Below are 12499 nucleotides of genomic sequence, written 5' to 3' on the forward strand. Positions count from 1 at the left end.
TTCCTTTCTTCCTTTCTTTCTTGGTGAGTAAACCACGGAGGTGCTGGAGGACACGGTGTACTTGAAAAAATGATGTTTTGGGAGGGCAGGGCAGGGCAGGGCAGAGCGGCTGGTGTGTATTAAATACTAAACGGACAGTGAACTTTTGGAAAATGACAGATTTCCCCCTTCAAGCTGATAGGCAGTTGTGCGAAAGAAAGGTTGGTCTGTCTAACAAAATGACCCTCTTGGTGAGAATGTTTGGTTGGTCTTTTATCCCTGACTCCTACATTTTCAGCCTGTACTTTCCCACATTGACAACAAATCTACCGGTCAATCCATACCGTTTCTCCAACTATAAGCCCTATTTCTCTCTTCCCATCATTGGATGGTACAAGTTTTTCGATCACCCCCAACATATGATCTACACGTGTCCTTCAATCTCAGGGATCTATGGGGGTCATATATATACTTCAGGCCGTGTAAAATACACAAAAATATTTCTCCCACTTTCTGATGCATGATAAACTTCCTAATCTCAAGTCTCTCTGCTTTAAGACATTTTCGACTCTTTTTTTTTTTTTTTATAGCCTCATTGAGTTTGCTTAGATTTCCATGACCCCATTTGCTCATTGTGTGATCATAAAAGAGCATTTATGCATTTTGTGAAAAAAAGAGCTTTAAGAACATGCACGAACGAACGGTGCTTTTCCGAGTGCAAGATGATCATGATCATCTCCTGTTTCGAGGTTTCCTGGTAAGTCAATATATCCCATGAGTTTCCAAGCTTTTCGTTCTTATTTCTCTCTTCTTGGTTTATTTTTTGCCCTTGCTGTTCTTATTTCCCTAGTTTTCAGAGTTATGTTTCTACATATGTTCATATATAACTTATTTATGGATGCCAAGTTCCATCATTCTGTGGAAGAGAAAAATAGTTTCTTTCCATCATCTCTAAAATACATCAAAGCAAAACATATATATGTTGGGCCTAAAGTCTCAATCCTTCCTTTGTATGCGTATGTTCTTTGGTTGTTGCAGAAGCTAATTTGTTGATAAAATGCATTTCTGGGGCTTCTACTTAAACATTGTTAGAAAATAGTTAGGGACTTTGTGCATGTATGCATTTTGTTTATGTGCGTATGTTTGGTTTTGTGTAAAATCATTTAGTTATAGTATCTGGAACGACGGAGAAGCCGGTGAGGAAGGGTAGTTTCATTCATACCTAGTGTTATGCTTTTTCTCTCTGTAATTCTAAGCTGTGCATGCCATAACTTTTCCCATACCTGAAAATGGTTATGCTCTGGGTGCTACATATATCCATCTAAATTGAAGTTTTAGCAAAATCATTCCCTGGAAAAAACACCATGCTCTATTCTTTCTATCTAGGACCAACATGAACGTTCAACCAAATTGAGTGCTCCATGCCACAATACCATGCTTACGTGGTTCAATGATTTGGAAAGGTAGCAAATTTACCTTTTTGTATACAAAAAATCACCCTGCCCTTTCTCCCCACCGGGCCCCAAAAATAATACATGAATTATATATACGCAAATTCACCTTTTTATTAGAACTATGAAAAGTTTGAGAACATCTTTGTGAAGAATTAAAATATTAAGAAAAAAGGTAATTAAATAGGAAAACGTGTAGTAGCACAAACTACCTTAATTTGTCTGCAACAAGTCAACCGTATCTACCACTCACATGGTTTATGCAAGACTGGTGGTTCGAGTTGAGGGTCGGATACAAGTCTAAAATAATGTTAATTTTGTCAAACATCACAACTGCTCTCAACCATAGATAATGACTACCTTATTCCCACGCTCCCCCCCCCCAAAAAAAAAAAAAAGAAACAATGGATTGAATAAATACTTTTGTTCTCAACTAAAAAGGGACAAAATAAATTAATAGAGTTTTTAGGTTGAGGTCGTAATATTCATTACTGCAAGGAAAGCCTCTGGCCTAGCTGGTCCCTCTAGACTTTAATGCATGATAGCTCAGTCCTTGGGCATGCTTTAACTCTCTTTTAGTTGTAAAGCTATTTTACGAACAGTAATTTTCTATTTATTTGATTAATTAAAGTAATTATTTTATTAAAAAATTTATGTACATTTAATTTTATATATTTCTCTGCATACTCTATTAATATAATTAATTATATCATTTTTTAATAAAAAATAATTGACTCAATCGATCACATCAATAAAATATATAAAAATTATGTAAAAGTGATTATACGTAATAAAATTTTAAAAACTTTTATTTATATAAATTTATATATATATACATGTAGCGTATCGAAATTACTAGGAAAGTAGCTAGGAATGTTGAAGTCTCTCCATGGGTTTTTTTTTTTTTTTCTCAGGTAAGAATTAATTGAGCAAAGTTAAATTCAAAATAATATATAAATAGATTTATTAATTAAAAATCAGAAGGGATTGATAGTTGTGACTGTTAGCTTTGTACGTACGTAGAGTAATTAGAAAGAGAGCAAAATAATTATATAGTTGTGTTTCTCGATGATCTCTTTGGTCTTTGTCCGTTCAGCGTTGCATTTGGACCGTTGGACTTCAAAATAAATAAGTAGTTGTGCTTGTTTCCAGTGATGGAATTGAAGTACCTTATCTTCCTTTCTAGGAAAAAGCAAGGAAAGTGGATGTTAAATTATTTAATTTTTCCATGACTTCGGTTGTTGGGAGAAACTTTATGACAGTCTCAAAAGAGTTGTATTCTAAATCTCATTTTAAAATTATGCATCATACTCAACTCCTTTTTCTTTTTTTTTTTTTTCTTTTTTTTTTCTGCTTTTAAAAAAACATTAACTACAATTTAGATAGTGAGATGAAATGAGATAATTTTAAATAAAAATTAAAAGTTAAATAAAATATTATTAAAATATTATTTTTTAATATTATTATTATTTTAAAATTTTAAAAAATTAAATTATCTATTATATTTTATGTAAAAATTTAAAAAAATTATAATAATAAAATAATATAAAATATTTTCACCATATAAATGGGATTTATTTGGCCAGCCTGCAGTGACACGCTCGTGAGTAGGGGCATGCTCGGGGGGATGAAGATGACAGACAAATGTCTTATTCTTTAGTCATGGGCTGATGGTGGGCCATAAAAAGTCCACCCCGTGATAGTCCAGTCCATGAATTGTGTTTGTGGATGGGTTGACTCTTTAGGCCGTTTGGGCCCTTCATTCGTATTTAAGCTTTTCAGCATGCAACATTTGAGTTTCGCACAAATAGTATATAATAATTGGGTCAGAATTCGGTCCAACGATACCTACAGTTGGACCGAAGCTTACACACCATTATTAATGGAGTTGAGTTGCCACTGTTTTGCAGGCTGTAGTCTATACGGACGTACTGGATGGAGTGCAGAATTAACGTACGTACGGGGTGATAGATCTACTGCATATATGCATAAAAGTAAGTGCTTTTTTATAATTCTCCGTTAGATGATTTATTATATGCTAATTTCATATATTGGTGCATGCAATTAATATGGCCAGATATGATCTTGTTATGATCTGCAGACATCTTAATCTAAGATCATGGCCATGGGATTGTTAATTGTTTGATGAGGGAGTTATCTTAGTTAATGGAGTAATGACAATATACGTATGTACCCAAGGCCGGGATGATGGTTTATATGTTATCTGGGGATGATCATTCATTCACAAGATATAACTTCAGTTGCTACTAATTAGATTAAAAACTCTTAACAAAAATTGAACCCAATATATATTTGGAAGTACTCATTCATGAACAATATATCAAGGAATATTAACTTCTCTAAACACATTTAGATAGATGCCACTACAAACATCGATCGATAGACATTATAATCATCCCAAATGCATGGCTTTGATATTGAAAGTCAATTAATAGCTAGGCATGCACCCAGATGTATAAAAAGTTTTAGATTGAAACATATATACTTATTAATTATACACATTTGGAAGTCAATATTGCACAAGAGATATATAATAGCTAGTAGGGAATAATTTCCAATTTTTCAAATTGATGGAGATCGATTAGTTATTTGAGGATCAGTACATAAGTTCTTATAACACACATTTAAGCTGCACTTGGATGTTGAGGTGATCTCAGATTATTTGAATTTATCCTTGAATAGTAGTGTTTTGTGAGTTCTATTTATATGTATTTGAATATAAATAATATAGATTGAGATGTGTGTTTGAATATATGAAATAGGTTCATATGGGTTTAACTTTTTATGAAAAACTAAAAAAATAGTGGATCTTATCATTGATCATTGGTTTGAGATGGGTTGAGGTCTCTTGACATCCAAACATAGCAGGTTCTGTTTGGATGCTAAGAGTATCTCAAAATATCTGTAAATAGTTGTGATCAGTTAAGATGTTTGAATGGTTTTGTGTAAGAATGTGAGTCTCATTTAGATGTGTTTGGATGTATGAAATAAGTTGAGATATATTTAACTTTTGATATATTTAACTTTTTATAAAAAGTCAAAAAGGTAATGATGAGATTGGTTTGCTGTAGTAGATCATAAAAAGTTTTACAAATATAATTGGAACATACAGATGCATGGCACATGAAGCAAGCTGGTGGAATTTGAACAAGTTAAGGTGGAATGATGCAGCTAGCTGCAAATTATTAGGGAAAGCAAGTCATTGTGCAATATAAAAAAGAATGCACAATCATGTACAAATTACTAATTCACGTAGCTAGCCCCCTTCATAAACTATGTAGAATTTACTAATTGGTCAGGCATGCACTAATACTTGAAGCTAGAATTTTTCAACTTCATTGTTCTAATTCTTTGGTACTAAATCTAGAGTGCGTATGAATGAATGAAATTTTCATTAGTTGCCCAGTTGAATTAGCTAGATGATCATGCATGTCTTATATATAATACTACTACTGCTGATCGAGTAGGATTTTTTAACACTATAAACGTCTCCATGCACATAAATATTTAATGCTGTGTGCATGTATTTCTCTATATTAATAATTTAGATCATCCACTTTATCTAGACAATCGAAGATGATCTCATGAAAAACATTCCTGACCTCTCTAAGCTGTATTTGACCTAGCTCGATCGATCGTCTACATTCATGAGCCTACATTAATATACAAAATAAGCTGACAGTATTATCATTAGAGACTGATCACCTTCGTGATCAAATCGATCCTAGCGAGCATTCATGTATTTTCTCACTTAATTGCACATTAATGTTCACATTCTTCTTGGTCTTCATGGTCGATAGAAATGAACCCAGCTACTGAAAGCCTGATATATTATAAGCAGTACTCTATAATTTTACAAGCATTAATTAAACAAAATACCTTACATAAGTACCACTCCCAATTAAAAAAATCTAGACTATTTCTAACTTGCATAATTAGACTAATGTTAGCTAGCTTGCAAAGACCATATAATACATTATAATATAGTACTAGAACGTAAGTACGTACACGAAGATACCCTAGATCGATTAGAAAGAAACGGAAGCCCACATGATGAACTGATGATCATCAATTCATATTACAAGTACTCACGTCAGTACAGCTAGTAGTACTACTTAAGCTCTTACAAAATTTGCCTTGCTTACAATACTTATAACCTCCATAGCGGAAAAACACTTAATTTTCAAGTTTTCTTTATGGCCTGGACATTCAGTCTCCAATTTCTTCCATGCAATGCGTACACACACACACACACACACACATATATATATATATATCGACTAATTAATAAGCTAGCTAGCTCATGATTGCTATACTTCGCTGAAGATAAATAGTAATAGTTACTAGATCGAGTGACCTTAACTGCATGGAGTACTAATTAGAGCTCGATATATTCTAGAGTTTTAAACGGGAGATCATGTCAGGAGTACTACTTCGAAGAAAACAGTACAGAATCAGACGTTGGACAAATTAGAATTGCTTTGAAAACATACATGAGTACTATATGGTATGTAACAGCAGAAAACAGTATAGAATCAGACGTTGGACAAATTAGAATTGCTTTGAAAACATACATAAGTACCTAATTCATATGCATGCATGGCAAAGCATATGAAATCATGATTACTGTGTCATGAAATGGAAGTTTTTGCATGCAACTTGCCTTACCAACGTGTGCCAGCTAGCTAGCCTTAGCCAGCAAGCGCCAGTACTAATTCTCGAATCACAGTCATCGCCTAGTTAGCTAGCTAATTCCCAGCTTCTCATTGCATATACTTCACTCCTTTGAGAAATCATATTCACTTATTTGTCAAAAGAATATCTAAACCTAGGTCGATCAGGGGCTGTATTGAGAGCTTTATGCGTTCAAATGGAGTATGTAACGGCAGAATTATAAGCGATCAGTATATTAGAACTGGCATCTGATCTGTTGCGCGCACACACATATGTGCCATTCATTTTTACTATGATCGATGTAGCTAGTGCTTGTCTGTACATGATGTTTTCATCCATTTCTTGAGAATATCTACATGATACATTATTATTCAAAAGAGAAATAAGAAGAAGAATAAAGAATGTCAGTGTAACATGACATATAGATAGAAAGATCACTTATAAGATGGATATATAGAAGAATTAAATGGATCGATTTTACATAATACAATATTGATCAATCAAACTAGAAGGTATATGTATATATGGAAAATTTTATATACTATATTATCATTTCTTTCATCTCACTAAGTAAGATGTAGCATATTTATCACCATTAAATGATTATTTATTACATGTTTCTTTATTGTCTAATAATGATAAATGTATCACATCTTATTTAATAGGATAAGAGTATGGTACATATATAGCATTACTCCTATATAATATATGGTAATAGCCTGAGTAATTAGACAATAAATTAGGTACTTATCAAGAGCATATATACAACCCCTCGTTGGATGTATTAATTGTCAGAGAATATGCATGCATGCCTAAATTGCTTGCTCTAATAGCCATCATTATTTGTCCCCGAAACTTCTTAAACTGCTTATATATATCCTTGAAAGCTTAATATATATATATATAATACGGTAGCTAGGACCGTATATATATACACACATATAGGAGTGGCCCCTTTGGTGATTCAATATCTACGTTTGAAATGATTCTTTGTACATGAGAACTTCTTATATTTTCTTAACGGCCAGGAAATAGGCGGATAAGTACTGTACGTCCTTTAATTAGCTTAATTAGGAAATGAAAACATATATAATCACACTGAAAAGCCATTATATACGATGCAAACCATAGAATATTACAACGTACTGTTCAATATTTATGCTTAATTTGTCTATCATATAAATAATATTACATATCACCACAAATACAACACAAGATCACCCACCAATAATAAGGAGTGGAACAAAATTAGACAACATACATGATAAAATCTTAATTGATAATACAAACGGTGCTAGAAATTTTCATTAACTAATTACCCAGTACGTACTGCACTTAATATAATGCCCGATTCAAACAGGTGGCATGGAAAGTCTACTAAATCTGATCGTTAACCCTCTTGGGGTCATTTTGGTTGAAACTGGAAGACATGATTGCAGACTCCCAGCCTGCACCAAGTCCAAAACTCGATACATTGATCGAAAGCAAAGGGTCAGAAACTGGTGCAATGCCAGTAGTAGCCTGTTGCTGCAATTGATGTTGGGCGGCGAATCCATCTTCATTGATCAAGGAGTTCAGGAATGAAGAGAATACGTCATCCGAGCAGTAGTTTATGTCATCTTCTTCTTCAGTACTGCTGAATCCATTGTTGCTTTTCAAGCCCATCCCGGAACCATCTGAGTTCGGCAAATTATTAGTATAGCCAACGGCTACCGTTCTCGGCCCAGAGGCTCGATACTGATCCAAATTAGCACTCTGCAAGTATGGATTTTCCTTGATGGGGGTTCCACTGTCACTGTTGGGAGTGTCATCTGTAACAACCGGAGAAGTGGGATTAGGATTAGGGTTCGGGAGGCGATTGATTTTTGATGAAGTAGCTTTGGCATTGATGACGGGGGAGGAGTCATGGTTTAGAGGCTTATGGGTTCTTGGATCTATGCCTTGGCTGATCAACTTTTTGCTGAGGTGAGTGTTCCAGTAATTCTTTATCTCATTGTCTGTACGTCCTGGAATTCTCCCAGCTATCAGAGACCACCTGATTACCCAAAAAGTGTGAACTATTCAGATGCAAAAGAAAGCTGTACATGTATGTCAACATGGAAAGAAAGATATGATTGTGACGATAGGGTACGTTATGGTGATGATGATTACGAGTTTTGAGCTATATGAGATTGAAGACAGTTTCTAAACCTAATTGTTCCCAGAAGATTGAGACAAAAATAGAAAGAGTATTAGGTTTACGAGCTGAAATAGAAATTCATATATAGCGAATTAAAGAGGGTTCGAGAATTCATCTGATATTAGCCCTAGCTAGCTGGAACAAAAAGAGAGAAAGATCGAGTGAGGAAAATAGACAGGCACAGTGAAACCCTAGCTAGCTAGCTAGCTGAAGTCTGAAGATATGAATGAGACTGTTTTGCAAAAGGAATGAAACCCCAAAAGCAAAGTTTCCATATACAGTGAGAAGGTTAACCATAAAATGAGAGATCGATCATATATATATAGATGAAATACCGGTTGCCGAGGAGGCGATGGAGACGAAGAATGAGATCTTCTTCGTCGGGAGCGATCTGGCCGCGCTTGACGTTGGGACGAAGATAGTTCATCCAGCGGAGGCGGCAGCTCTTGCCGCAGCGGAGAAGGCCGGCACGCTTGGGGAGGGTCCGCCAGCGTCCCTCCCCTTCCTTGTTGATGTAATTGGAGAGAAGCTCGTCCTCCTCCGGCGTCCAAGGCCCTCTCTTCAGTCCCACCTTACTGCAGCAGGGAGTCGTGGTAGACCCAGACCCTCCTTTTGCAGCTGCTGCTGTAGACGACGACGACGATGGGTTCCTCATGATATCCTTTGGCTTTTCTCGGATCTCAATCTCTCCGGAAGTAATGTTTGTGTTTTATTTATATCTGCGTTCCTGTGTATAGCTATTTTGCTCTTTTTTTTTTCCTTTTTTGTTTAATGGTTATTATTGTTGTCTTTGAGTTTTGGACCTCTCTCTCGCAAGTCTCAGAGATGAGCGTTACAGTGAAAAAGTTTGCTATTCTCATGTGTCCCTTGAAGAGCGTTTATATAACGCGCTTCGTATTGTGAAATGACTAAACTGGAAAGACCAAAGAGCAGGTTTTTAGATAAGGTGAGTTTCGTTGAGTGCGCGTCGGTGAGTTTCTCGGAAAGCAGATTGAGACAGCATGGCATGAATGTGCGGAAGATGGGGCCCGCTTTGCCTTTTAGCTCATTGTCTAGTCTTTCTGTAAGCCAGATGTATCGGATTAAAACCCACACCCATAACTTTATTATTTTGCGAGTCCGGATCTAGTGTCTTCGCGGATATGTAAGCGAATATCGCGGTCTCCACGATGGTCAATCAATGCAGCTTTGATCTTTTGCTGTTTATATATCCACGCACGTGGCATATTCCCTTTCATTAATTTATTTCATAAATCTAACATTTTAATAATATTCTATATATCATTTTTTAATTCTTATTCTTTAATCATTTATAAATATTTTTTTTGGAGAATGGTTTCAATCTATTAAAAATAAATCTCATAAAAATAAATATATAAATTAATTTTACTTAATGAAATACATTAAAATTATTTTATAATAAAATAATTTTATAATTTAACATATTATATCAAGTTATATTAATTTATAAACTTATTTTTATAATGGATCATTCCACGGAAACTAATGATCTACCTATAGAACCATTGATTGTTTTTTTTTTTTACTTTGTTGTTTTGTTTTAAACATTAAGAAATATTTTTGTTGACATTTAAGAAAGAAAGCAAAAAATTACACAAATCAATTCAATACAATTCTTAACATTGAAAAAAAAAAACCAAAATACAAAAAATAAAAATGCACTTATCGTGCAAATGTTCGGTCTACCTAGCGTCTCTTTTTTTTTTTGATAAATTGAGAAATAAAAAAAAAAATTACAAATAAGACTTTGGCTATATGATATTGAATTGAATAATATTAAATACAAGCCCGATAGAAGCCCTTTTGCAGAAAAATGAATCTCACAAATAAAAATGACTTTGTTATATTTTTTAAAGTGAGACCTATTTTTATATAAAGAACTGTGCAAATTTATTTATTTGAATCTTCTGCAAATTATTTCTATAATTAATGGGCTGAAGCTATATTTTTGGGATCTGAATGAGTAGGGAAGTATTGGGAAGTGTGAAGGAAGCAGGACAAATTCGGGCTTCTTAGCGATTAAGAAAGTCAGATCGATTGGCCGCCCAGTGAGAGGAAAGTAAAGAATTTATGTTTGTGGGGGCTGCCTCCATGCTAATTCCCGAAATTTTCAATCCATGGTCACGAAGAAGACACTGTGTTTGGCATTAGGGTGTCTGATTGTATTAACTAATCGTCTCCATGTCATTGTTAAAATATATATATATATTATATAATATAGGTAAATTTAAATTTAATTTATTAAATTTATCATATCTAATATGATCTATTAACATAACGAGTAGTGTCGTACCAACTCGTTTCAACTCGTTTACGTAAATAGATTTAATAGATTCAAAATTAACTAGTTTGATTTTATTAAATTTAGTATTATTTTATATAAATATTAAAATCACAAAATCTATAAAAATTATAAAACTAACTACAAGTCTAAAATTATAATTCAAATAATAAAAATATCGAAATTAAAATTCTAAAAATATTACTTTTAGGTATAAGGGTATAATTATAATTTTAACTTTCTTAACGGGTCATAACATGTTATAACGTGTCAAACTATCAACCAGTTAAACAATCGCGCCTTAGCAGGTCAACATGTTTTGACCCGAATCCGTTAAGACTAAACTCAAACTAGTTATTATCGTGTCGTGTTTGTGTTGGATTAGCAAGTCGTGTCATATACTACTATCTCTGTTTAGCACAAACCATTAAGACCCCATTTAGATTTGAAAAGCGTTTCATCTCATCATTACAACTTTATTAAATTCTCACACAAAATATAATAAACAATTCAACTTTTTCAAATCTCAATTCAAATTTTTTAAATCTCAAAATGATAATAACAATATTTTATTTCACTTTCATCTTTCATCTAAAATTATCTTATCTCTTAATCCAAACCAGGACTTAATAGAGATCATGTTTTTGTGCAACAATATAGACCTTACAAAATAACCACCCAAGCAGGCGATGTCTGCAATCTTACATTCTCGTACTTTTACTCTGTCACAGCATCTTCCACTCCGTCTATCCATCAGATAAAAGGAGCATCAACAAAGAGGCAAATTAAGCATATATTAACAGAAGTGAAAACATAAAATACACTCTTTATTACTCAATCAAGAGAGCATGCATGCACACTCAAGCATAAAACACTTGGATCATATGAGAATGCAATCACTACACTGGCTCAATGTAAAACAAAGAAGATTATAAGAGAAATAACAATCTAAATAAATATCATTCAGGATCCGACAGGAAAGGAGAATCCATAACATTTTTGCAATCTGAAAATATGGTGAAGTTCATAGGCGTTGGATGCATTAGAAAAAGTGCCCCAAGTACTCCTATCAAACCAAATTCTGGTTGCTATGGGTCGATCACACGCTTGCCTAAAATATATAATCAAGGGTAAGTAATCACAATTCACTCCTCCTGAGCCATTGCATTGAATTTCTGAAGCAAGAACGTTTTCGCATCCACCTTGCATTTGTTCGGGAGGCCCACCAATACCTAACAGGATAATCAAAGTGTTTTAGCGTTATAAAAAGACAACTCAAATTGTAAGGAGTCCAGATTTACATTGAGTTGGGAAAGAAAGCTAACCGATTCTTAGACGAGGAGGATAGTCTCTGCTCCCTTGAAAATGATAGATCACATTCTTCAACTTAGTTTAGTTATACAAATAGTTAAAAAAGCATACATACAAAAACACCTCGATCATAATCATAACAGCTCATGCATAAGGAATGAAAACTGCTTAAACAACCGACTGTTCTTACTCCTAATAAAAAACAAACAACCCTGACTGTTCTTTTCTCTACAAACCCAATGTGGCTTCCATGACCTCCTTTGTAATGAAGATGAAGAACCCCACAGGGCAAGTCCATGTCATCATAAAACTACAAAAATGTGAAGATCGGTGACATCGATGTTATCAATTGAACAAATTAAAAAACCTTTAAGAGGTAGCTTCTAATAAGTTGCACTAAAGAAACACTAGGCAATTCCTTTCGTTTTTATCAATAAAATTCTCAACCTATAACAAATAAGGAACATTAGACATAAACCTATATCCCACGTGTGATTCCAAACATAAAGAAAACATTGCTAATAAATTTTTTTTATAGGCACCAAGTGTCTAAGAACAAAGTTTCGAATAATCTAAGGGGTA

At 33.9% G+C, this 12499-nt stretch overlaps 1 protein-coding gene and 1 long non-coding RNA gene across 2 annotated transcripts; one reads left to right on the forward strand and one right to left on the reverse strand.

Annotated features, from left to right (window-relative positions):
* Positions 1-479: 479 nt before the first annotated feature.
* Positions 480-9157, forward strand: LOC122294037. The gene is made up of 3 exons (XR_006237449.1): positions 480-736; positions 3341-3424; positions 7486-9157. It is a non-coding gene; the product is annotated as an uncharacterized LOC122294037 (long non-coding RNA).
* On the reverse strand, positions 7216-9216 carry LOC122294036 (transcription repressor MYB5). The gene is made up of 2 exons (XM_043102506.1): positions 8640-9216; positions 7216-8160 (listed from the first exon to the last, which is right to left on the reverse strand). Exons 1-2 carry the CDS (start codon positions 8957-8959, stop codon positions 7503-7505), a joined length of 978 nt encoding a protein of 325 aa, XP_042958440.1. The 5' UTR covers positions 8960-9216; the 3' UTR covers positions 7216-7502.
* Positions 9217-12499: the final 3283 nt, after the last annotated feature.

This window comes from Carya illinoinensis, chromosome 14 (genome assembly GCF_018687715.1).
Source record: "Carya illinoinensis cultivar Pawnee chromosome 14, C.illinoinensisPawnee_v1, whole genome shotgun sequence".
Classification (NCBI taxonomy): Eukaryota; Viridiplantae; Streptophyta; class Magnoliopsida; order Fagales; family Juglandaceae; genus Carya; species Carya illinoinensis.

Bases quoted from the DNA above. Each gene is read 5' to 3' on its own strand.
- LOC122294036 (XM_043102506.1), bottom strand. From the start codon at position 8,959: ATGAGGAACCCATCGTCGTCGTCGTCTACAGCAGCAGCTGCAAAAGGA. The intron at 8,161-8,639 runs GTATTTCATCTA...TTGGGTAATCAG, and splicing joins CATCGCCTCCTCGGCAACCG to GTGGTCTCTGATAGCTGGGA.